This window comes from Ostrea edulis, chromosome 5 (assembly GCF_947568905.1).
Source record: "Ostrea edulis chromosome 5, xbOstEdul1.1, whole genome shotgun sequence".
Classification (NCBI taxonomy): Eukaryota; Metazoa; Mollusca; class Bivalvia; order Ostreida; family Ostreidae; genus Ostrea; species Ostrea edulis.
Window position 1 is genome coordinate 77,420,002 of NC_079168.1, and position 25,896 is coordinate 77,445,897.

The 25,896-nt window shown below is 35.7% G+C and overlaps 1 protein-coding gene across 8 annotated transcripts in view; it reads left to right on the plus strand.

Annotated features, from left to right (window-relative positions):
* The window catches only part of LOC125650809 (chromatin-remodeling ATPase INO80-like), a 32,270-nt gene extending 7,876 nt beyond the window's left edge, over positions 1-24,394 (plus strand). For all 8 annotated transcript variants that reach the window (XM_048879333.2, XM_056166261.1, XM_056166262.1 and 5 more), the window contains 28 exons: positions 32-85; positions 2,039-2,242; positions 2,372-2,567; positions 2,757-2,824; positions 4,372-4,482; positions 6,537-6,650; positions 7,119-7,214; positions 7,527-7,729; positions 7,871-7,955; positions 8,261-8,378; positions 8,743-8,828; positions 8,908-9,075; positions 9,158-9,257; positions 9,695-9,790; positions 9,892-9,985; positions 10,106-10,183; positions 10,787-10,997; positions 11,259-11,381; positions 11,937-12,165; positions 13,383-13,510; positions 15,388-15,555; positions 16,194-16,352; positions 18,803-18,905; positions 19,016-19,083; positions 19,899-20,012; positions 21,028-21,127; positions 23,814-23,990; positions 24,139-24,394. In XM_048879333.2, the coding sequence (XP_048735290.2) occupies positions 32-85; positions 2,039-2,242; positions 2,372-2,567; positions 2,757-2,824; positions 4,372-4,482; positions 6,537-6,650; positions 7,119-7,214; positions 7,527-7,729; positions 7,871-7,955; positions 8,261-8,378; positions 8,743-8,828; positions 8,908-9,075; positions 9,158-9,257; positions 9,695-9,790; positions 9,892-9,985; positions 10,106-10,183; positions 10,787-10,997; positions 11,259-11,381; positions 11,937-12,165; positions 13,383-13,510; positions 15,388-15,555; positions 16,194-16,352; positions 18,803-18,905; positions 19,016-19,083; positions 19,899-20,012; positions 21,028-21,127; positions 23,814-23,990; positions 24,139-24,215 (3,528 nt within the window). In that variant the 3' untranslated portion in view covers positions 24,216-24,394. The remainder of the gene's footprint in view (positions 1-31; positions 86-2,038; positions 2,243-2,371; positions 2,568-2,756; positions 2,825-4,371; positions 4,483-6,536; positions 6,651-7,118; positions 7,215-7,526; positions 7,730-7,870; positions 7,956-8,260; positions 8,379-8,742; positions 8,829-8,907; positions 9,076-9,157; positions 9,258-9,694; positions 9,791-9,891; positions 9,986-10,105; positions 10,184-10,786; positions 10,998-11,258; positions 11,382-11,936; positions 12,166-13,382; positions 13,511-15,387; positions 15,556-16,193; positions 16,353-18,802; positions 18,906-19,015; positions 19,084-19,898; positions 20,013-21,027; positions 21,128-23,813; positions 23,991-24,138) is intronic.
* The last annotated feature ends 1,502 nt before the right edge of the window (positions 24,395-25,896 follow it).

Below are 25,896 nucleotides of genomic sequence, written 5' to 3' on the forward strand. Positions count from 1 at the left end.
TTTTGATGTGATATCTACATGATACTTATAGGCACAGAAACAGAAAGTATCAGCTAGAAAGGAAGTGTTGCAGTCTTTGAAAAAGGTTTGTACTCTCAACATGGAGAAGGGATATAATATATATGTGTGTGTGTTTTTTATATATATATATATATATGATTCTTTTTCAAAAAACTTTTTAATGCGCTTAATAGTACTGCAAAGATTTGGTATGCAAAAAAATTTTGATGCCATTAACCAATGAGATTTAAAAGACTGCAAGCTTACATATATGACTCTTTCCCTCTGTTGGATATTCTGTTTTTATACGCCCGTCATTAGTCGGGACGTATTACTAGTATGTTATGGTGCTGTCCATGTGTCTGGCTGGCTGTCCGTCCGTCAGGTGTCATGTTTTCAAGATTTGTTTCTGTAATGGATGCATGTACATCTTTGAAAGTTGGTCACAATATCTCCCTCAAGAATTGTTAGAGTGAGTTTGCATTTCAGCTGGATTGGTCCAACTTGACCTACTTTAGGCCTATAAGTAGCTCAAACAGTTTTTTGGACTTTTTTCCGTTACAGATACAGATATTACCCTGAAATTTACTCATAAGCTTCCTTTCAGAGGAATACAAGTTCAGTTTGCATTTCAGCTGGATTGGTCCATCCGTCTGTGACCTACATTAGGACTAAAAGTAGGTCAAACAGTTTTCCAGGCTTTTTTTTCATTATGGTTAGATATTGCCCTGAAATTTCGTCAAAGGCTTCCTCTTGGAGGAATGCAAGTGCAGTTAACATTTTAGCTGGATTGGCGCACTACGACCTACAGTACTATAGGGGTAAATGTAGGTCAAACTGTTTTCCAGATTTTTTTTGGTATGGTCACTGGTATTGCTCTGAAATTTAGTCACAACCTTTCTTTCAGAGAAATACATAATCAGTTAACATTTCAAACTTTTCAACTTAATTGGTGCACCATGCCCTACTTTAGGACTAAAAGTAGATCAAATGGTTTCTTGGACTTTTTATCATCATAGATAGATATTGTACCGACATTTTGTCACAACCTCACTCTCAGAGAAATACATAATCAGCTCACATGTCAGATGGATTGGTGCACCATGACCCACTTTAAGGCTTTCCTATTCAGAATGTGTGTTGTATCAATTCAGATTGCACAATATGCTTTCAGGTTGAATTTCACTGTGTGACGGGCGTATATTTTACTGTTTGTGGTACTCTTGTTGACTGTATTATGTTGTCAACCTTGCCTTACTCCTCCACCAATCGCGGTAGCTCAGTGGTAGAGTGTTTGTGTAACCAGGAGGTCATTTGAGATCCACTCGTACCATGACCACGTCAACCTAAGATGTAAATATAGGTAGTTATTGCTTGGCATTTAAATGTGAGAATTGGGTCGTTCAGATATGACCTTTAAAATGGAGGTTGTGTTGCGGCAGGTGTTGGTACATTGAAGAACCCTCTCTGCTACAGCCTGAAGCACTAGACATAGGTCTAAGTTTGTGATACTTCACTTACAGCTGGTGACATCTCAATATGAGTGAAAAATTCATAACAGGATTTAAAACAAACAAATAAACAACCTCTCTTCCTCTAGATAGGATTTTTTTTGGTCTGGTCTCTGTCCATCCATCACAAGGTTTATGAACAGTTTCTCACACAGTACCAAGTGCATTTCTGCAAGACGTCTTGTTTTGTGTGTGTGTGGTGTTTTAATAATATTTAATAAACAAATTTTTTAGGATTTTGATTTTCTGCACTATAGAATGGATGTACTATTGTAGTCATTTTGATGTGTGGTGATGTTTGTGAATGCAGTTTGTATTACAGTTTAGATTGCACTGTAAAGAAACTTGAGAAGAGTTGTTCAGAACCAGTTGTATATGTTCAGAATACCTTGGTTCCCTTTGGAGTTTTCTTTGGGAGGGGGGGGGGAGAGGGTGGAATTTTTTTTTTTTATGGATTTTCTTCACTGTAAGATAGGCTTCATCATTTTGAAATGTAGGAATGTTTTGAAATTGTGCACATGTTTCAGATGTCGCAACAGAGTATGAGAGAGTGTAGAAAAGCAGCGATTCACTCCCAGAAAATGAGCAAAGACTGTACCTCGAGAGCAAAGAGGTTAAGTCGGGAGATGGTCAGCTACTGGAAACGCTTCGAGAAAGTGGAAAAGGACATACGTAAGAAAGCGGAGAAAGAGGCACAGGAACAACGCAAGATGGACCTAGAGTTACGAGAGGTAAACTTGTCAGCATGTTCTCCAAGACTTGTGTGATGGGAACGATTTCATTTTGAAAGTATAAGATAATAATTTGAAAAAAGCAAATGTAATGCATCTATTTCATGGTATGGTCTTTTACAACTGCAGGCTAAAAGGCAGCAGAGAAAATTGAATTTCCTTATAACCCAAACGGAATTGTATGCACATTTCATGGCAAGAAAACTGACCGGGGAATCGGAGTCCATGAAAAATAACATTTTAGGAAAGCTGGATGAGGACAAGTCTCAGAATCAGCTGGAAGTGGAAGGAAGGGTCCTTGTGGATGTGGCAGTAGATGACTATGGTAATGGAGGAAATCATTTATATTATCCTGACATTAATTTTGCTTTGGAAGAGAATTTACTTGTATGGTTTTTGTCCAAAAAGGAAAACTTATGTCGGTAAAAGCCTTTTGTTAAAATACGAAATCGATTGGAATTTTCTGGATCACACAATATATCACTACACATTGGTTATTTTCTTCATATTTTAGACAGTGAGCGAATGAAGAATATGGCTCTTAGAAATGCACAAGATGCCTATGATAAACACCAGGCAAAGGTAAGTTATAAAACTGCTTCAACCCATAAAATTGGGGGCCACAATACATTTTCTGTTTGGTTATTTATTCCCGAATTTGATTCAGTTCTTTTATTTTCTATCTGATGATCAATGTATAAATGCTTGTTGAAGATGAATGAATTTGATTAATTCATTAATATTGCAGTAACATGATAAGATTTAAATTACCAAAACCTGTATATTTCCATAAAATTCATGTAAGGCCTAAATAAATTACTTAGTTCTCAGGTCCATCCGCATCTGTTTAAAAAATGTGTATTAACCATTTTGATCCTGAAGGAGATATGCTACACTAGAGAAATTTGATATGGATGAAAAGTGGAGGATATGTACGACAATTTTTTGAAATTGAAAACTTTCAAATTTACTTTATTTAGTCAGAAAATGCAGTTTTAGTAGAAAGCAATCTGAAGAAAATTAAAACTCCTGCTGGACTCGAACCTGAACCCGCGATCAACAGTTCAGCAGTCGACTTGCTAACCTACTGAGCTACTCAGCTAGGCGGTAATTTTTGAAATGGATAAACAAATATTGCTGATATTTATATTTTCATCTATGTCTTAAAAGGAAGTTGGCCATTATGATGATGTAGAGTACCTCCATAAAAATGCATACAACAAAATTACTCTTCAGTTGCCAAAAAATTAAATCTGAAATCCCCAACCACATTTTAGATTTTAGATCCTCCTGTCAGTAAAAGGTTTATTAGGTCTGGGTCATGCTGGCATTTGCTTTAAAAGTAAGAATTTTGCAAATTGCTGGTGATGTTATGTGATTTCTAATATTTCATCACAACGGTGTTTATATCTGTACAGATACAAAAAGGCTCAGTGGTTTCTCCAATGCTTGCTTGCTCTATGCTGGAACAGTTTAAAAGTCGTGCGAGTTTTGAATTACAAAAAATCCTTGTCTGTTTTTTATTCGATTAAAAAAAAGATAGACATTCCTCATCTATTTTTGACAAAATTGGCTCGAGTACCAAATAATCAACTTTTTTGGCATAAGTATTTATTGCGTATTTCTGATAGATTTATGTTGGGAATTTTTTTTTGTATCCACTATTGGACATTTCCATTAACATATGACACAAATTATTTATACTCACTTTTAAAATCAATACTGTATTAAAAATTCAGTATTTACAATCAGTCTTTTATATGTAATGTTTAAAAAGCTTTCAGATTTGTTATATTTTCACAACTTCCACATTTTTGTGAACATCATAGACATTCCCAGTGCATGATAAGCTTTCACTCGGTGTGTGAATTTACTATCAACCCGTTCCTTGAGATTTTATTTTTCTATTCTATCATACCAGTACTAATAGTGAATCAAGCTGAAAAAAAAAACAAAGGGGGAAAAACCTAAACCAAACTGAAAACAACCCAAATTGTTGCAATTTGGACTTGGTTGTGCATCTGTTGTGTAGAAAGCACATACATTTTATTGGTTTGATGACAGTGCTGGTAACATTAAAATAGATTTGTATCCTTTTGTAAATTGTGATAAACTCTTGTAATTGATAGACGCAGCAGTTTAACGACAAGTTAAGTCTGGCAAATCCTTCAATCAGCACAGATGCAGAAAGACCTCAACCCAGTATGTTTGAAGGAACACTGAAGGCTTATCAACTGAAGGTAGCAATTCTTCATTGTTATACCCCCCCAGAACTTCGGGGGGTATATAGGAATCACTCTGTCTATCCGTCTGTCCGTCCGTCTGTCTGTCTGTGCAGATTCGTGTCCGGACCATAACTTCTTTGATCTTTGACTTAGGCATACCATATTTGGCACACAAGTAGATCACCATGAGACGATGTGTCGAGTACCTTCATGACCTTTATATGACCTTGACCCTTGACCTCAAGGTCAAAATTAAAAGTTTTTTTACAATGGATTCGTGTCCGGGCCATAACTTCTTTGTTCTTTGACATAGGCATACCATATTTGACACATGAGTGTATCACCATGAGACGATGTGTCATATACCTTCATGACCTCCATATGACCTTGACCTCAAGGTCAAAATTAAAGGTGTTTACAATGGATTCGTGTCTGGGCCTTCATATGACTTCTTTGTTCTATGACATAGGCATATCATATTTGACACATGAGTGTATCACCATGAGACGATGTGTCGAGTACCTTCATGACCTCTATGTGACCTTGAACTTTGACCTCAAGGCCAAAATTGATTATAGGGTTTTGACATAGTCATACCATAAGACATGGGTGTATCACCATGAGACTATGTGTCATGTACATTCATGACCTCTTTATGACCTTGACCTTTGATCTCAAGGTCAAAATTATAGGTTTATGCCATGGATTTTTGTTTGGACTATATCTTCCATTTTCTTCTACAAAGGCATACCATATTTTTACACTCAGGAAAGAGGTAATTTTTACCTATTAGCAACACCCTTTGGGAGATTGGGGTAAGCAGGGGGTATTCTTAGTGAGCATTGCTCACAGTACATCTTGTTCTAATCAGTTTTGTGTATTTCTAATTAATTCTATAAATGTGTGAGTCTGCAAGAGAGGAGATTAATTTGTCAAATGATGATATATGTACATTTGTACAGGGAAACTTAACTACTGCAGGTTTGTTGTTTTATGCAAGTATATATCATATAACTGCAAGAACATGAATTGCAGGTAGTTTGTTGATCAAGAGTTTTTATAGGTATTTCAGCACTATAAAACTAGAAGCGAACAGTTTATATTTCAAGGGTGGTGCTTCTTGCTAAACTGCATGATTATAGATTCCTCTCGTATATTAAGAAATCTTAAGGAATTTATAACAATCAGACCGTACTTGGTACCAGAAAAATCTTCTGATCAGACAACAGAATACCGAGTCCTACAATTGAAACATCTCAGGGTTTCATCTTGACTAAGATTTGTATTATCCGTGTGGGCTCCTGTAGTTTCGAATTTAAGTGTAAACTGATATTAAAACTTGCTTGCTCACAAATCAAATACTAAGTTTGCAAGTTTACTTGTGTCTTTTCTGTTGGATCTGTCCTACAAAGTTATATTTGTGTTCACTTCGGATAATAATTCTTTACTGAAAAAAAATTTACTTGATGTAATTCGACCTGTTGTTCATTTACCAATATTACCAATCTTAAGTTTTTTTCTCACCTGAGTTTTTACATCTGCTGCAGATGTGTGAAATAGTCACTATGATGACATCTAATTACCTAGGCTGTCACTTGAAATGGTTAATGACAAGATCTTTCTTTGGGTTCTAGAATTACTTGGCTGATGTATGGGGGAATCGATGTTTCACAAACACATCTTGTTTCTTTTTACTTTCATATCCAATTCTTTAGGTCATTCAAATACTTTGCAATCCTTGCAGAAAGTTTGTGTTCAATTACATCACATTGAACCTGATCATACAGAATGCAAGTAAACCAAGTAAACTTAATTTGTCACGTGGGGGATTGAGTTAAAAATTCTACAAATGTTTTACTTGCATTTGGTGAGTGGACGTGTTCTTACACCTTCTAACATATTAAACAAATTTCTTGATGCATTTTCTTTTTTAATTTAACCTTTTTCGTAATATGATCTAAGACATCTAATTTCATTAAGATTTGTTGTTTCAGTGACCTTTTCACATCGGACATACAAAAATACTCGCTTGTACTTGGATTAACCAGTTGTACTTTGTCCTTTAATAGGGGATGAACTGGTTGGCGAATCTGTATGACCAAGGTATAAATGGAATCCTGGCAGATGAAATGGGTCTGGGTAAAACTGTACAGAGCATGGCATTCCTTGGACACCTGGCAGAGGTAGGTCTTATCTAGTTCTCTAGTTCAACAGATGTGGGTTCTGTATCTAGTTTAGAGGGGTAGGTCTTATCTAGTTCAACAGAGGTAGGTCTTATCTAATTCAGCAGAGGTGAGTCTTATCTAGTTCAGCAGAGGAAGGTCTTATCTAGTTCAGCAGAGCAAGGTCTCATCTAGTTCAGCAGAGGTAGGTCTTATCTAGTTCAGCAGAGGCAGGTCTGTATCTAGTTCAACAGAGACAGGTCTTATTTAGTTCAACAGGGATGGGTCTTATCTAGTTCAGCAGAGGTAGGTCTTTATGTAGTTCAGCAGAAGCAGGTCTTTCTAAGTTTAGCAGAGGTAGGTTTTTCTCTATAGCCAGCTTGGCAGAGTTCATGCAATATCCATGTTAGCACATCAGATTATTGATATTAAGTGGGACTGTATTACAAAAGTAAAACAACAAACATTTTTGTTTTACATTTTTCACAGGCTCAAGGGATCTGGGGACCATTTCTCATCATTGCTCCAGCATCAACACTGCACAACTGGCAGCAGGAGTGTGCTAGATTTGTTCCTAGGTTCAAGGTTTGTTGTCATCTTCATTATCTCTGGGCCGTCTGTTACTACAAATGTCAGAAAGCATTTCGGGGTAATTAGGATTCCTAAAATGGTCCGACTTTTTGATAAACATACCTGAACAGTCAAGTTTGTTTAATCCGTAGTGGGACCAATCAAGAAACCCAAGTTTTAAATACTGTAGCTATATTTTGGAAAAAAAATCATACAGATCTTTTCCAGACCAGCAAGACTTTCTCCTACAGAATGTGACATTGAAAACAATGTATTGCTATGGTTAAAAGTGTATAGAGTTTGATGAAATCTTTTATGTGGGAGCAGATCGTGCCTTACTGGGGAAACACACAGGACCGCCGTATTCTGAGGAAGTTCTGGGACCAGAAGTGTCTCCACACTGAGGAGGCTTCGTTCCACGTGGTCATCACCAGCTACCAACTGGTGATTCAGGATGTCAAGTACTTCCAGAGGATCAAGTGGCAGTACATGATTCTGGATGAAGCCCAGGCCATTAAAAGCAGCAGCAGGTTGGTGCGCTGTATACTCTGGCAACTCCGGGCTGTTTTATATACATGTTTTACAAATGGAGACTGATAATTATTTATTATTATCAATGATTAATAACGAATGCTGAAAAAGTTCTGCATGTCTGAATCTGTTTTTTACAGTGTTCGATGGAAAATTCTACTTGGTTTTAACTGTCGAAACAGACTGCTTCTCACTGGTACACCCATACAGAACAGCATGGCTGAGGTTTGTGATATTTTAAAGGAATGCTCTCCTAATTAATCACAAAATGTTTTCCAAGATCAATCAAAATTTGATTAAATCTCAGACTTAGTCCAAGTTTTGACGAAGTTTATTTTTGAGAAATCTAGGCCAGGGAATGGAAATCATATCGCTGTAAATGTGAATTCATTATAAGCGTGTTCTCTGTAACCATATTTAATAGAATTCCATGTTTTCTTTTTTGCTAACATTGTTATTCAAGTATGTGATAAACAATAGTTAAACTGATGAAATGTGTAAATTTAAATCTCTCTTTTTAAACATTACAGCTGTGGGCTTTACTTCATTTTATCATGCCTACAATGTTTGACTCCCATGATGAGTTCAATGAGTGGTTTTCTAAAGACATTGAAAGCCATGCAGAAAAACAATCAGGAATTGATGAAAGTAAGAGGAAAATTATATAGGATTGATAACAGAATTTACTGTCAATCACCTTTTATTTGAAGAAATTTATTTTTTATTAAATTTGCAAGGTAATTTTGACATGTAAATAAGGTCCTCTTGAATGATCTTGTATATCTACGTGGTGTGGAATGAAATGATTATTTGTAAAAATTGTGTCTCGTAAATCTGATAAGGCAAGACAGCAAACATGAAATAAAATACAAGCTATTCTGTTATTGTCTAATACATGGTGTAATTATGTTTTGAATGAAATTCTTGAGATTAAAGCTAAAAAAGGTCATTTGTAAAACATGGTTAGGACTTGTTTGAAATCTTCCCTGATGACATGTCTCTGTTTCTGTAGACCAGTTGAGTCGCCTTCACATGATTTTAAAGCCATTCATGTTACGGAGGGTAAAGAAGGACGTAGAGAATGAACTCTCCGATAAAGTAAGTATAAAATTTCATATTCCTTGTACTATGTAAAGCCTTTCTATGCAAGAATATGACAATGACAATACTTTTGTAGATTGAGATTTTGGTGTATTGCCCACTGACGACACGGCAGAGGATGTTGTATCAGGCTGTGAAGAACAAAATTTCAATTGAGGATATTTTACAAGGGACATCGGGGAACACTACACAGGCCCAGACTTCCACATCAAGTCTCATGAATCTAGTCATGCAGTTCAGAAAGGTACAGGAACTAGCTAGAGAATTCTGGGTATTGGATGTAGCTAGATTGACAAGTGTACAATGATGATCTGCTCTAATTTCAGGTTTGCAACCACTCTGAACTCTTTGAAAGGCGCGAGATTAAGTCACCATTTTACATGAAGACTGAAGCATATCATATGCCAAAGCTTTTATATCAAGAGGGTAATTGTTTTAAAATACATATTGTATATGGTCCTGAATATTATGCATGTAAATGTATTGGAAATGGTTGCCCAAGCGGCCTAAATCACATTGAAAATTGCAGTCCACTGACACACTGAGTATGTCTCACAGCAAATGATGTCATTGTAATCATTTTATCACCCCAAATTAAATTATTATTATGAGGCACATGTCTCCACGAAACAAATGTAAATGTTGCTCTGAATGACAGCAAGACCTATTTAATCTGACTTGCTTTTGGGGACATATATTTTTTGTTGGATTAGAAAGGATGTTGGATTACACAATGTAAAGAACATGGAAAAAATGACACCCAGGAAAGAAAATTTGGATCAATTTATGCATGTACATATACAGTGAAATATATACCTTTAGATGACACAGGTGTAAGATTTTATCTACTCTTTCTCTCTAAGGTCTGTATGAAACCATGACACAAAGTTTCCAGAGAATTCTGTTCAGCCTATTCTACATTTTCTCCCCCGAGAATGTGCATTCTTCTATTTTCTCAGGTACGATAGTCTTTGTATTCATCAGTACAGAACTCGATGTCACTTTCTTAAAGGTTAAGTGGAAAATATACTTTTTGTAAATTCCGTTCTTTATTTTGTAGATCAGTCATCGTATCGATGTTTCTCTTTCACCAGATTTGTCAATTTGTCTCCTAAGGAGATTTTAGATTATATGTTTGGTGGACTTCTGGTCAGGTGAGAAGTGAGGATTCTGTATATAGATACTGTGAAGAAATTTTGTATGGCACATATTGTACAGTATTTCTCTGTGTGGCCGAGTGATGGATTTTCTTTGTAATTTATTTTTACCTATAGGTGGTTAGGTGTTTTCCTTCTGAGGAAGATAGAGGAAAGAATTCGCCACACAAGCACCTGGGATGAAGCTCCCAAAAGGTAATCTACATTTGTAGATATAATGGGGATTGTCACATGTCATACACTGTCAGGCTGTAGATATAATGGGGATTGTCACATGTCATACACTGTCAGGCTGTAGATATAATGGGGATTGTCACATGTCATACACTGTCAGGCTGTAGATATAACGGGGATTGTCACATGTCATACACTGTCAGGCTGTAGATATAACAGGGATTGTCACATGTCATACACTGTCAGGCTGTAGATATAACAGGGATTGTCACATGTCATACACTGTCAGGCTGTAGATATAACGGGGATTGTCACATGTCATACACTGTCAGGCTGTAGATATAACAGGGATTGTCACATGTCATACACTGTCAGGCTGTAGATATAACGGGGATTGTCACATGTCATACACTGTCAGGCTGATATGTTATAGTTGTTCTGTAACCTTCCTAATTATTATCTAATCTATATTTATTACATCAAAACTAATTTTTAGATGCAGTTCAGTTTAAATTACACGTATTACTAAAGCAGTGCATGTTTAATAGTTACTACAATTTTCTCCATTTGTTTCCTTTATTTCATGTAAATGATAGGTTAATGAGCTCTTATTTTTTCTTGCAGTTTTCTGTTGACCCCACTAAGAACAACGTCTTTCAGTAATTTGTCGGAGAGCAGAAACCTTCGACATCTTATTTTCACCAGTCCTACCTCCTCTTTTTACGGATTTAATCCTTGTACACTTCACTACATGAAAGAGACTATATCACATCGCAGAATCCGATTTAGAAATCACAAATCTATTAGAAGTCCCCCGTCCTCTCCCAATAAAGCTGTAAGTACATAAACAGAAGTGAAATTTGATTATGAGGAACATCAATGAACAGTTACAATTATATCATTATCATAATTGTGATCATTGATTAAATTCAATTGTTTTCATTATGGGACTAAAAATAAGCACGAGTTCTTCTTAGTTGGGAACTCACCATAAATGAGTTTGCTTGAGCTGAGTTTTATTGTTGGTTTTGATTCTCTGCAAGCAATGTATATACACACACAAGCAACTATAAACATTTTTTACTTTGGTGGTTAGCAACATAATCCTCTGCAGTCCCTAGAAGATTTTCCCATCCATCGTCACATTCCACGGCCAAGCCGAGTCGTTCAGTGCCAACCGACAGATCTACCTAAATTTCTCTACTACACAATTCCAAAGGTAAGACAGTCGCAGCTGAGGACGTATTTATCGCAGGAACAGATTAAATTTATATTCTTTAACGGCCCTCAAGAATTTTTTACTCATAAGGAGACAGGAATAGATTGTACAGTCAAACCTCATTATTTCAACTTGATGAGACCAAGTATCTGGGGCTTCAACATATTGAGGTTGAAATACGTTAAGAAAATGTAGTTGGGACTTCCAACTCACTTTGACCTGTTCAGAATATCAATGTTTGAGATTCCAAAGTTTAACTGTATTCTATTAGTAAAAAAATTCTCTTGTTTCTCTTATCAACAAAGCAATGAACTGGAAGAAATGGATGTGTGTAGTATAGTAATACATGCTTATAACAAATTTAAGCTTATTTCAAAGTAATATTTAGTCTCCCATGTGAGAAAAGTAATGAAAATTTTGTTGGATATTACAAATAACGAGCTGTTTTTCACTGGCCCAGGTTCGCTGTATTTGTGTTTTACTGTTCATTGTTCACCAAGACATGCATGATCATGCAACTCTTATCATCTTTAAAGCTTGCCTGTGTATGTTTAGGTACAAGTGAAGCCCTGTCGCTTCTTCTGTCCAGACCGTGGTGCTGCCTGGCAGGTGATGAAGGAGAACCTTTGTGGTTCCCCAGATGGTTTATTGAGCATCCTCTATGGAAGTCCAGGTGTGTACGAGCTGGTCAGGTGGTACAATCCCTGGCACTTCTCATCTGCCCCAATGGGAGGGGTCATGGGGTCCAAGCCGGTCCATGGCTTGTCAGGCTGTTTTGTTCCAGGTATGTTGTTTCCAAGCTGACACTGGCTATGAAACATCAACGTATGGTGTTATGTATAGAAATGAAGAGAAGATATTTTGTCTCCTCAATTTTATTTTAAAAAAAAGGACTGTGAAGTCTTACATTTTGTGTAGCTAGAAATCTTTTATTTATCATAGTGCCTGCAGTGTTTTCATTAAGAGCCAACACCCGGCAATTTCTTGCTCCCTACTTTGAGTAAAATTGCCACCTACATGTACTTTCTATACTTCAAACAAAAAAAAGGTCCTGCTATATCATGATTGAATTTTATGAAACACTGAAGTTGCGGTTCGGTTGTGGTATTCACAAAAACTATTTCAGGGTTTGTTTTTGGTAATTCTGATACTTTTAAGCAAAACGAAAGTAGCGTGAAAAATGTTTAAAGAAAATCATATGTTATTTTGTAAAGAATTCAAGGGTAGGTAGCATTCATTGGGAGTTGAATCTTGTTCAAATTTAAGATTTAACCTTTCAACATATTATGCTTGGATCAGATTCAGTATATCAAAATATGGGATTGGGCAGCAGGGACAGCCTATTTTAGTTCTCTTTCAGTCCCAGGGTTTTATGTTAAATCATAAACAGTTAGAGTCCTATATTAGGTTCTTGCTAGATTTAGATCACTCTTAAATAACCAGCATGCACATAAACAATTATAATTGCAAAAATACAAATGAGACTAAGGATTTGAAAATGATTGCATTACTACATGATACATCCACAGAGGGATGCATTCATAGATCTAAGAACATGAACACATCGACCAAGAACCATGTCATGGCTTTACACTATAACATCTCCCTATCATTATAGAAAAAAATAAATTGTTACCGCAGTCACTTACATGTAATGAACACATTTTGTTGACATTTTACGAGTGATTTTAAAGCTAGATTTAAGTGTCTAAACTACGGGAAATGCCTCCTACGACCTTCTAATCTTCAAAATTTTGTCGGGGGAGCAGGTGGACCCCCGAAGCACCTCGCCCCTTTGGCACTCGTATATTTCTCCTCCCTATTTTTCTACTTTCACTTCTACTTCAAAATTTATTGAGAACCCTAGTCTGTTTAGTAGAGAACTTTTTTTTTTAATCATATAGTTCATTTTTAGGATGAATTTTGTGAATGACACATTGAGAGAGTATATAGTTGTACAAGGATGTGCCTGAAAAGTTACATGTCCATTGTGTATTGTAGATAAGGAATCGCTCATATCAGATGCAGGAAAGCTCTCGGTGCTAGATACGTTGTTGGCCAAATTGAAGGCGGAAGGTCACAGGGTGCTGATTTACTCGCAGATGACTCGTATGATTGACCTGCTAGAGGTAAACCTGTGTAAACAGAACTGTCTGGTGTCTTTTTTGTAAATATGCATGTCCATGTATTTGAAAGGTACGTAATACTATTTATTATCCCCTCGCAATTCCTTGTGAAAAAGGATGTAGTAACATTACTGTTTGTGTGTGTTGGGAGTACATGTGTGTGAGTGTGTATGTAACACCCACTGAGCTTGTACACACTTCGCAGGACACATTCTTTGCTCGATCTAATACTTCACAGATATCTTTGTTATCAGAGCTGCGTTCAAGATCGTAGCGGCTAGCCTAGGGGCTAGGTATGGTGGCTGATTTGTGCCATTTTACACTTTATTGTCTGTTTGTTATTTCGAGGAGAAAAGACAACAATGCGATATTTAGCGACTTTTCATCCCAAAATAATGATAAGACGAATAATATAATAATATTAGCTACTTTTCGCCTCAAAATAATGAAAAGACGACAAATTGTACAATGGCACAAATTAGCCACCATATATAGCCCCTAGACTAGCTGCTACAATCTTGAATGCAGCTCAGAAGAGGAAAAACCCTTTTGATTTTGAGATCAAATGTCAAGGTCACTTTATAGGAAAAGCTTGTAAACATTCATATGGAGTGGCCATTTCCTAGCTGCAATAATGTAGCCCTCTCTGATTTTTTTTTTTTTTTTTTTTTTAGGGAGAGGGCTACAACTCCTTAGGATCTCCATAATGGTGCAAATGCGGGAGTGATTCACTCCCGCAACATTTGCGCTCATTCTAAACATTTCCTGACTTTCTTTACGTAAATAAAATGATATTCTATGTTTCTTAGTCAATATATAAATTTACAACCTGCAACTTAAGATTTGTGAGGCTCTATTCTACCGTTTTCAACAATTTCGATAAATTCCAATTTCTCGATTCATATTTGTGCGCCATGTTTGATGTACTGAAGTTTCAACTTCCGATTGTCAAGTCATTTGCATATGCCATATAAGGTAGTATTTACATCAATGGACAAGTATGGAGGCGAAAGCTATTTCGTCGGTATTGAAAAGGTTTGAATTTAATATCGAGTTAAAAACCGAACAGCAGAGTGTAAATTCTTTCTGCAACAATATGATTTTCCTTTCTTTGTCGAAGTGGCTCGAGTAACTACATTTTCGCGCTGATTGTCAATGTTTAGGTTTTTCATTAGATCCACCTACGAGATCTCGCGATAACAAGCATGGCAGAGCAGACGAAGAATTTTGCATGCTGTACATAATATTTAATGAAAAACACCTTTATTAGACATGCCCGAGCACAAAGTTGGTACTCCTTTTGGTGTAAACAACATTTGAGACTAATACACAGAGTTTATTATCGGTTATTCATAAAATTATTTTGCACCATTACGGAGATCCTATGGAATTGTAGCCCTATCCCGAAAACGTCAGAATAAAAAAAAATTGGATAGGGCTACATTATTGCAGCTAGCCATTTCCCACCGTATGGAGCTCTCGTTTTACTTAGAGTAAATGAGTTCCATCAATGATGTACAAAATTCTTAAAGATATCTTGTGTTTTTGCATATTTTTGATTAAAATTTGATGAAATGACGATTATGATGTACTTACATTATAATGTACAAATGACTGAAAATTTTGTCATAATCATAGATCTGTGATTATGATACCCTTTGTTTACTTTATTTGCTGAAAGGAGAACATGATCATCTTTGATTACTTTTCATAAAGAAAAAAAATCTTTTCAATGTGAAATTGCAGAATCAATCTTGATTTTGTTTTTGGGTTATTACTGGCTTGCTCTCAGTAATGTTTATTAATGAATGAAATGATGAAATTGGTTTAAAATACAGGATTGATAGGCAGTTTTTGAAGTTTAATAATTCTGATTGCAGGAGTACATGTGGCACAGAAAGCACACTTATATGAGGTTAGATGGCTCCTCCAAAATCTCGGATAGACGTGACATGGTGGCAGATTTCCAGACGAGGTCCGATATCTTTGTTTTCCTGTTGAGTACGAGGGCTGGAGGACTTGGGATCAATCTCACTGCTGCTGATACTGTATGTCTGAACAAAATGCAATATTAGTTCTGATCATTTTATGACCTATATGTATCTACAGGGAATGACCATTGCCAAGAGTAATGATTATTAGGTCACTTGAGTGACTCAGGTGACCTATTGCAATTGGTCTGCATCTGTCGTCGTCCGTCGTGCACTAACAATTGAACATTTTTAACTTCTTAATAACTACCATTCCAATTTTTTTCAAATTTGTTTTGAAGCATCTTTTGGACAAGGGGGACATACATTGTAACTTTCAGGACTCCTTTACCCTTAATTTAGACCTTAAGGGTTGGGCTAGTGATACTTTTAGCTAATACTCAGGTGACCGATAAGGCCTGTGGGACTCTGTTAGATTTACAAGGGTTGTTTGGAAATTATTGAGACACTGTTTATTTTATTTTCTAATCAATGTTTATGAGTAAAACTTGGTAGATACGTCAAACAGATACTAACAATATTGTGTGTAAAGTGAGCATTGAAGTGTCACTGAATAACAAATGCTCACATGCATATACATGTACATACTTTTACATTACTAGATGTCTTACATTGTCTTCTGAGAAAGGATTAGAACAAACAAACTTAGAGAATACACATGAAGAGATGGTACAGGTTGTGTGTTTGTGTTGTAGGTGATCTTCTATGATAGTGATTGGAATCCTACCGTAGATCAACAGGCCATGGACCGAGCTCACAGACTGGGTCAAACTAAACAGGTGACAGTGTACAGACTGGTATGTAAAGGAACCATCGAGGAGAGGATCCTAGAGAGAGCCAGGGAAAAGAGTGAGGTAAGGGGAGGATCTAACAGAATCAGGAAAGAGTGATCAGGGGTATAGTAATATAGGATAAATTTAGCAGAGTATTGTGGAAAGTAAATGGCTAAAACACAATCAGGGTGGACTATTTTGTGTCACTTTGAGATATCAAGTTTTACACTTATTTTCTTAAAAGTGGATATATTATGAAACCTATTAATGATCCTTTTTGTTCTTATGAGACAAAACTTATTTCATTTAAAATTTAACTAAATTACCATTAACTTTTCCTTCCAAAATTATTTTATAAAAAAAATCCTTGTTATGATTATCGAGATACTGTAAACATATTATATTTGGCGTGTACGATATTTGGCGGAAATCGTTTTTTCAACAAGTTAGCGTAGATTTGATTTAGCGCATTCCTGAATTACTTTAAACATCTAGATTTACGGATGGCATTTAGCGATGTACTTGATTTAGTGGAAGCTGCATTCCGCCAAAGGCGCTAAATAGAATACACAGCCAAATGTAATACATTTACAGTAATATATTGTGTTTTTTAGTCTGAATTTCATACCTTTAGTGAGCAGCTGGCTTATTACATAATTCTAGAAAAACTGGGACAAGAACGAAGTTTCTGAATATTATAATTCATTCATTTAATTGTATATGGCTACGGACACTACTCTGTACACAATATTGTAATTATGCTTCTGATATTTTACTGTTCATCAGTTTTCTACAAAACTCTTTGTAATATTACTTTTCCAAGTCCTGAAGAATAAAAAAGAAAATATATTCTATTTCATCAATTATGTTTTCAAAACCGTCCTTACTAAAAATAGGGCTACGGACTCTACAAAAAGTGAGCATTTTTGTACCCCTAAGTTTCAATTATCTGATACAAAGAAGCAAATTTTCATTGGAATTGATTTGTTAATAAATGCTATACCTGAAATATATATGTAAATTGGTTGTCATATGCCATATACAATATTTTAAGCAAAGTATACTGATAATCCTGAAAAGTTGAAAATATCACACATAGGTGCTGATACTATTTCTTCTGTTATTTTTCAACCAAATCTGAAACTGTAAATTTTGGAAGAAAGTGTATAATTGAATACTTTTTCTTGGATTTGACCAAGCAAATAATCTTTACAAATGCATGCAATCAAATTTGACACAAATCACACCCTCAAAATCATGTAAAATTTTCAATTTAAAGTAAGTCCACCCTCCTATGATGTCATCAGATTTTACAAAATTGATGATTTTTTTTAGATTTATGCATGATAGGAAGACAAATTTTGTTAGTGTCTATTCCGATAGTTGTTGTAAAAAATCATGTTTAAAATAAACTATTTAAAAAGTCTAAGTTACAGATGAATAATCAATGATACGTATCAAAATATTGAATCCAAGGGCAATAACTCTGTTTTTCTTCATATCTTTATCAAGTCTATTATGCGATAAATTTTCTTTATTTTTTTTTTACAGACATTTTGTATCTTTTTGAACAGTTTCATGAAATTGTTATTAATCCTATTATATCATCAAAACCAGTTTTTATGAGATTTTGATAATGCTGCTTAAGGAAAATTGCAATTTTGTGATGTTGATGTATGATTCTATTTATGTATGTCTTGCATCTTAAAAAGTGCGATGACCTTTAAATTTTATTTGCTAATTCATTAGTTTTAGCTCTAATAAATGGAAATAAATGCACTTTTAAAACATGTATCAGATAAAAAGTTGTGGTAGAGGGACATCTAACTGGTTAGCGTGGGATAAATAGACAGGTAAACGTAGGATGAAGAATCTAATAAAACATCATTGAATTTGGGATATGGCAATATGCTTAATGTTTTTTTTTAATGATTATCCTTTACTGCTTTCTTGACTAGCACTTCAAAATTGTCCCCCCCCCCCCCCCCCCCATGACTTAGCATAATAACGTTACTAAATACTAAATGTTTAGAGTATTTTGAAAGCTATGAATATATCCGTGGCTATGTACTCACTACCGTAGTTGTAAACCATTTAGTAAATCAGTACTAATCATCTTGATACAATAGCCAGGTATCGCCACTCTGTGCTCTGTTCCATGAAGTAATATGTTGATCTTACGATACTTAGTGCAAAAAAATAGTTCCGAGTATCTGTTTTAGAGTGTGACCTGGAAAATGGTGGCTAAAGTGAAAGATAGCTCTAATAGAGAACTGGGAAAAAATTATAAGTTATTGTTTGTTGCAATTGGTAAAATAGGAAAAGAAAAAGAATGGGGTTTTGATGAATTTTTACAAGCATTGTGATACGCAGGAAAAACTCATCATATGGTATTCGAAACCTGTTGTTGAAATGTTTCCACTTAATTTCTATGTTTGTGGGATGTGCATGTACAATGTATCTGCAGTTAATGAAATAAAATGTAAATATCTTTAAATGAAATTTATTTGTACAAATTTTTTTCATTTCAGATACAAAGGATGGTGATTAGTGGTGGAAACTACAAAACTGACATGCTGAAACCCAAAGAAGTGGTATCTCTGTTACTGGATGATGAAGAAATTGAGAAAAAATGCAAGTCAATTTTATTCAATTTTAAGTAAATTCCGTGAACTGATCATTAAAAATAGAAGATAAAAAAGTCAGTGAGTGTAATGTTTGTAATGTTGATATTTTATAAACAGTGAAGCAGGGAAAACAAGATGGTGATACAGGACGAGACAAAGAAAGAAAGAGAAAACGAGAATACAAGGTAAATAAACAAACTGAGACACCGAGACAAAGAAAGAAAGAGAAAACGAGAATACAAGGTAAATAAACAAACCGAGACAAGGAAAGAAAGAGAAAATGAGAATACAAGGTAAATAAACAAACTGAGACGCCGAGACAAAGAAAGAAAGAGAAAACGAGAATACAAGGTAAATAAACAAACCGAGACAAAGAAAGAAAGAAAATGAGAATACGAGGTAAATAAACAAACCGAGACAAAGAAAGAAAGAGAAAATGAGAATACAAGGTAAATAAACAAACCTAGACACTGAGACAAAGAAAGAAAGAGAAAACGAGAATACAAGGTAAATGAACAAACCGAGACAAAGAAAGAAAGAGAAAATGAAAATACAAGGTAAATAAACAAACAGAGACACCGAGACAAAGAAAGAAAGAAAATGAGAATACAAGGTAAATAAACCGAGACAAAGAAAGAAAGAGAAAACGAGAATACAAGGTAAATAAACAAACCTAGACACTGAGACAAAGAAAGAAAGAGAAAACGAGAATACAAGGTAAATAAACAAACAGAGACACCGAGACAAAGAAAGAAAGAAAATGAGAATACAAGGTAAATAAACAAACAGAGACACCGAGACAAAGAAAGAAAGAAAATGAGAATACAAGGTAAATAAACCGAGACAAAGAAAGAAAGAGAAAACGAGAATACAAGGTAAATAAACAAACCGAGACAAAGAAAGAAAGAGAAAACGAGAATACAAGGTAAATAAACAAACAATTGCAGAAATAGCTGATAGAGACACATGTCAGAATTCACACCATGTGTTTTAATTTCAGAAAAGAGAGGGTAAGAAGCCTAAGGGAGATGAAATAAATGTGACATACCAGGTGGACAGTGAGTCTGTGTACAGCATGGACTCCACCTCTGTTCCTGCCAGTCCACTCAGTGTGGTAAGTACAAGTAAAATCTACTTCATTTCATTCTAGAATACCTCATACAATCTCTCTGGATAAACTGAAATTCAGTGGACCAACCTGAATTGTTCATTGTATCCAAAGTTCAATATTACCAGGGTTCGACACTAACGCTAGTCCGGTAGCCCGAGGCTAGTGAATTTTGTCCCGGACTATCAGAATATCATTAATAAGTAGTCCGGTGGACTACTAAAAAACCAGAACCCTGTACAATAAAATAATTGTTGAAGTCTTTCTACTTTCGTTTCTGTTTCATATCGTTGTAAATACACAATGGACTAATTTTTGATCGAGCTGTCTTATCGTAACCGTGTCACTTCTGCGCTTAGAATTATAGCTATTAAATTACATTGTGATTCAAGCATACACTATACACTGAATAAAATGTGGCGGATTTTTGGGGAGCGTCAGTCAAATGAGAGATGTTCAGGAACTTTCTAATAAAGCATATAAAATGTTCATGGACTTGATGTGAAATCTAAATAAAATTGAAACAGTAAAGTATTTTTACTGGTGATTTGATGTGAGAATCAGTAAAAATAGAAGCTGAATTTGAGTAACAAATTTTTATTTATTAGTCTGAAAAAATTGCTAGAAATGCACGATTTTGCATCTAGATTTTGAAAATTTTTAAGCGCAGAAGTGACACGGTTACGATTAGACAGCTTGATAAAAAATTTCAAGCCCCCTCCCACACTCTCCCCCCCTCATTGCTTCGCAACTCGGTCACCTGCCTTCAGCAGCCGGACTAGTCACCAATCAGCAAGACTAGTGAATTACAGGATTTACTAGTTGAGTAAAAAACTTAATGTCGAACACTGATAACCAATGTTGAACTATATAAATAATGTTACTTGGGATTTATTTTTACTTCAATGTAACAGATAGTTCAATATAAGCGATTTAAATTTAAGTGGAGTAGACTGTATATAGCATACATCATTTAGCATAGGAGGTGTCCATAACAAGCTGGTGACTTTGTATATTTCAGATGTCAGTTGGAAGTGAAGCAACTAACCAACAGGGTATTGATGACAGCAGTAACGATGCCCTGGTAATTGTTGATGACCCCCACTCGGGCTTCCCACCAGGTCTGTCGCTGTTCTTAATAACCTTTTTATCTATTTGTGATTACACTTGGAAAAAGTTCACAAGAAATATAAACATGTTCATATTTTATTGAAGATGGATACTTTGCTAATTTTTTTCTGATCAAAGTTTGTTTGTGATCTGTAAAATTTTCACGTAGTTCACTACTTCTCCAGAACCATTCAACCAAACTAGTCACAGAGTATTTCAGGGTGAAGGAATTTAAATTTTGTCCCGATGAGAGGCAATGATGTTTCTCAAGGGGGATAATTAAGAAAACATGGTGGGATGTTATAAAAAATCGTTTTAGCTCATGTGAGCTGAAAGCTCAAGGGAACTTTCCAGATCACCGTCTGTCTGTCATCTATCTGTCCGTCCGTCAATTGTACGTCTGTCTGTCAACTTTTCACATTTTCATCTTCTTTTTCAAAACCACTTGGCTATATTTAATCAAACTTGGCACAAATCATCTTTGAGTAAGGGGGATTCAAGTTTCTTCAATCAAGGGCCATGCTCCCTTCAAAGCAGAGGTAATGATGAAAAGCCAGAAATAGGGTGGGGTTATTTAAATAACTCCCGAAGAACCACTTGACCAGAAAAGTTAAAATTGACAAGAAATCTTCCTGATGTAATGTAGATTCTAGTTTGTTCAAATCATGGCTCCAGGGGGTAGGGAGGGGCCACTCTATGGGGGTCGAAGTTTTACATGTGGATATATAGGACAAATCTTTAAAAAATCTTTTCAGTAACAACATGACCACGATTAGTCATATTAATATGCAAGCATCCCCAGGTAGTGTGGAATTGAGTTTGTTTGGTTTATGGGCCCCATAAGTAGGGTGGGCCACAATAGGGGATTTATGGGCCCCATAAATAGGGTGGGCCACAATAGGGGATCAAAGTTTTACATTGGAATATATAAGGAAAAAAAATCTTCTCAAGAAAATCAGGGCCACAAAATGGTTTTATTTGGAGATATATAGGGAGACATATTTTGAAATCTTCATCTCAAGAACAGCAGGGCCATGATTAGTCATATTAGAAAATATGCAACTATACCCAGGTAGTGCAGATTCAAAGTTTGTTCAAATTATGTTTTGTCCTTGTACGTGAAATCTATGAATGATGGTGTTTAGAGTCTTATGCTCATCCTTGGCAAACAAGACCTTTAAAAACAATAATCCAGAATATTGGGCCACAATAGGAGATCAATATTTTACATAAGAATTTATAGGGTAACATCTTTAAAAGTATTCACTTCATCAACAGCAGGACCATGTTTAGTCATATTAATATGCATGTATCTTCACATAGTTCAAATTCAAGTTTGTTCAATTAAGGAGTCCTGAAGTAGGGTAGGGCCACAATAGGAGATCAAAGTTATATATGGGAATGTACAGGAAATTAATTTAAACAAATTCTTTTAAAGAGTAGCAGGGCCACGCTAAATCATATCCAAAATGCAAACGTTCTGAGGTTGTGTGGGGTCAAGTTTTTTTTTTATATGACACCACAACTATAGATGGGAGACATTGATTTTGTCCTTTCTTTTCAAAACTTTGACCTTGCTTATAAATTCTGTGGATATGAAAGCACACACTGCATGTCTTTCCTTGAGTTTAAGATTTGTTAATAAAGTTATGTATGATATTTATTAAAAATTTTGCCAAACAATAATGGTGAAAGACTTATGAAGTCTATCGAAATATTTTTAATTGCAGATGAATATAGGGTGTGTGTGTGTAGGAGAATAAGGACTTCGTATTACTTGATATATTGCAATTAACTTTCTGTGAAAAAAAATTATATGGCGATTCTTGAACTAATATTATAGCAGAATTATGACAAAAATATTCTTCAAGCCGATGTGCTCCTAGTTTGACCTTGAAATTCCACAGACATCTAGCTATCATAATACTGATGCATGTACATTTTGTTTTACCATACTTTAAAGATTCAGAATTAAAGCTCATAAGATGGTGCTGTATATACCCTCCCTTGTTGGACATCATGGGCGAGTGGATGCTGAGGCCCTTGAAGCCTTTGATTTTTCCAATGTCTTTGACCTTGTGATTGTGACTTTCTCTACAACGGTATTGTCATGTCGGTATTGAGGGATCCCCATGCTTTGTGAATTCAAGTTCTGTAATCCTGTGAGCCTTTGGGGCTAGGTTTGGGCCAAAATATAGAAATAAAGATTAGAATTTTTCATATATAAAAATCACAACAGCTTAACAACAGCATAGCCAACATGACTCAGATGAGTGATATGGCCCATGGGCATCTTGTTTTCAAAAACTACAGAATCTAAAAAACTTAAAGGTGATAGGAATGTGTCCTAAGTAGTGTAAATTCAGTAAGAATGTTTCTTATTTTTATTAAAACTTTACCCCCCCCCCCCCCCCCCCCCCCACACACACACACACACACACCCCTTGTGTGCCCGGTTGTCACGGTTTGATCACAATTGACTTATATGTGGGTGTTTCTATATTAATTAAATGAAGTGTACATACCCTATGGATTATAGAGATTTTGGAAGAAGTCTTCCTATATACCCTTATGTGAATTGTGGCCTCACAGGGTATGATTTGAATAAACTGATGTAGCCAATGGACCTCGTATGAAAGAGGAAAGAATATCTGGACAACTATATCTGACTTGCAGTGAATTTTTTTATACAATTAGTGACTCCCACTGGAAAAAGAGGGACAGGGAAGAGGGGGCGACCTAAAGGATCCACAGGGGTCCCTCGTCGCTCAAGGGGACGGGGTAGCATCAGGAAATCCTTAAGTGCAGCTGAACTGGCCGGGGCCCAGGCAGGGATGACGGCCGCTTATGCAGCTTATGGGTATAACATAACAGGTAGAGTTGAATTTTTCACTTAAAATACAAGTGAGTGAATATACAGGATAAGTATTGTGGAAAATGATCTCATCCAATGCATTGCAGAGAAAATTCATATAACTCATAACGTTTTAACTTAAGATCTTGTATATTGATTGTATTTCAGGGAGTTCTCCTGCTACCAAAATGCCAGCCCCAACAGAATCCCCAAAATCTGAATCTCCCAGTCATCAGAAACCTTGAAAACTTAGCATTTGAAATGCTTCTACAGGAATGTAGATAGGACTATGCTCTATGATCTTGAGGAAATAGCGGGCTATACTTCCGTATCTGTGCTAGTGGTATGGATTTGAAGAAATATGTAATTTATTACGTATATGCAGACAATCATGGGATGATTATGAAATAAAAAGAGAAAAGTACACATGTCCTGTTTATGATTGCCTGTTTTATTTGCGTATCAAACACAAGCATTGGATCCACAAATACCATTTTCATGAACAAGTGATCAGTCTCATCAGTCCTATAAAAAATACAAAACTGGAAGCAGGTCAAAACACAGACCCCAGAACACACCAGAGGTAGGACCAGGTGCCAGGAGGATCAAGCATCCACTGTTGACTTGTCACACCCACTGTGAACCCTATATATTGATGAAATAAACAGAGTAATCCTTAGACAAAATCAGCATGTAAAGAACGCCCTAACAGTTGGTATGAAATACGTCAGATAGCATTCAACCCAATGACAGGTTGTATTTACAAGTTAGATCATTATATTAATGACCATAGAATGTAGCGAAATATTGGTTTTAAACTAGACTGTTAAGATCCATGTAACATCAACTTCTTTATTAGTAGCCTGCCTCAGTTTAAAAATTGTTCATATGCAGAACATGCTCTTGTGTATCAGATCAGTTCAGAAGCATAAACATGATACATTGGTGATAATGGAATATTGCTACATAAGTATGGGAAGTTGACATTGGAGAAGCATCAGTTATTCTGATTGTCATACAGTTAGTTTGACATTGACATCTATGTTCAATAAGATATCTAAATATGAAGCAGATGTGGAAGACTAGTGTCCTTTATTTCAAGTTCACTGAGATATATAGAATTGACATGTGAATGAAAGTGAGAAGTAAGTATTGGTAATAGATAAAACGTCGTCAATGTTTCTAAATGTGAAGGTCACAGGGAAGGATTTTTTCTCATATGGAAGCTTTTTAAGAAAAGTGGAGTCGGCCAAAAGTCAATCGGTAAATAGCCAGGTTTCCTTCTTTACCAAATGTAAGAGGTTACCACTGTGAATTACAGCTAATTGTTAAATTTTCTTGGAAAATTTATGGGTTGCCCCACTATGTGGCATCATTATAGTAGAAAAAATATGTCAAAACTACAAATCAGAAAATTACAAAGCCCAACGTTAGGAAATAATTTTTTCTCGAACGCAAGACGGCAGAAGAGGAACGTAAATCTTGATACAATGTACGTTGATTCTGTCTCTATAGAGTATTAAAAAAAAACAAACAAGCAAAAATAAAAAAAAGAACTCAGCATGTCAAGGCTACAGATAAATAAAATCACAAAGCCCAAGGTTGGTTGATTGATTGATGTTTTCCGCCACACGCAACAATTTTTCAGTTATCTGGTGGCTCCCAGTTTTTGTTGGTGGAAGAGAGAACCCAGATACAATGTACCTGGGAAGAGACCACCGACCTTCCGAAGTTTGGGAAATAAGATTTTTTCAACACAAGATGGCCAACAAGTGACGTAAATCTTGATACGTGTATTCTATCTCCATAGAGTTAAATACAGGCCAGATAAAGACGCATAATCCGTACCCATGGGGATCGCAATGGACAGTAGGAAGACCACAGAAGAGTGCGTAGATATTGTCAATGAGAAACTGCACCATATTT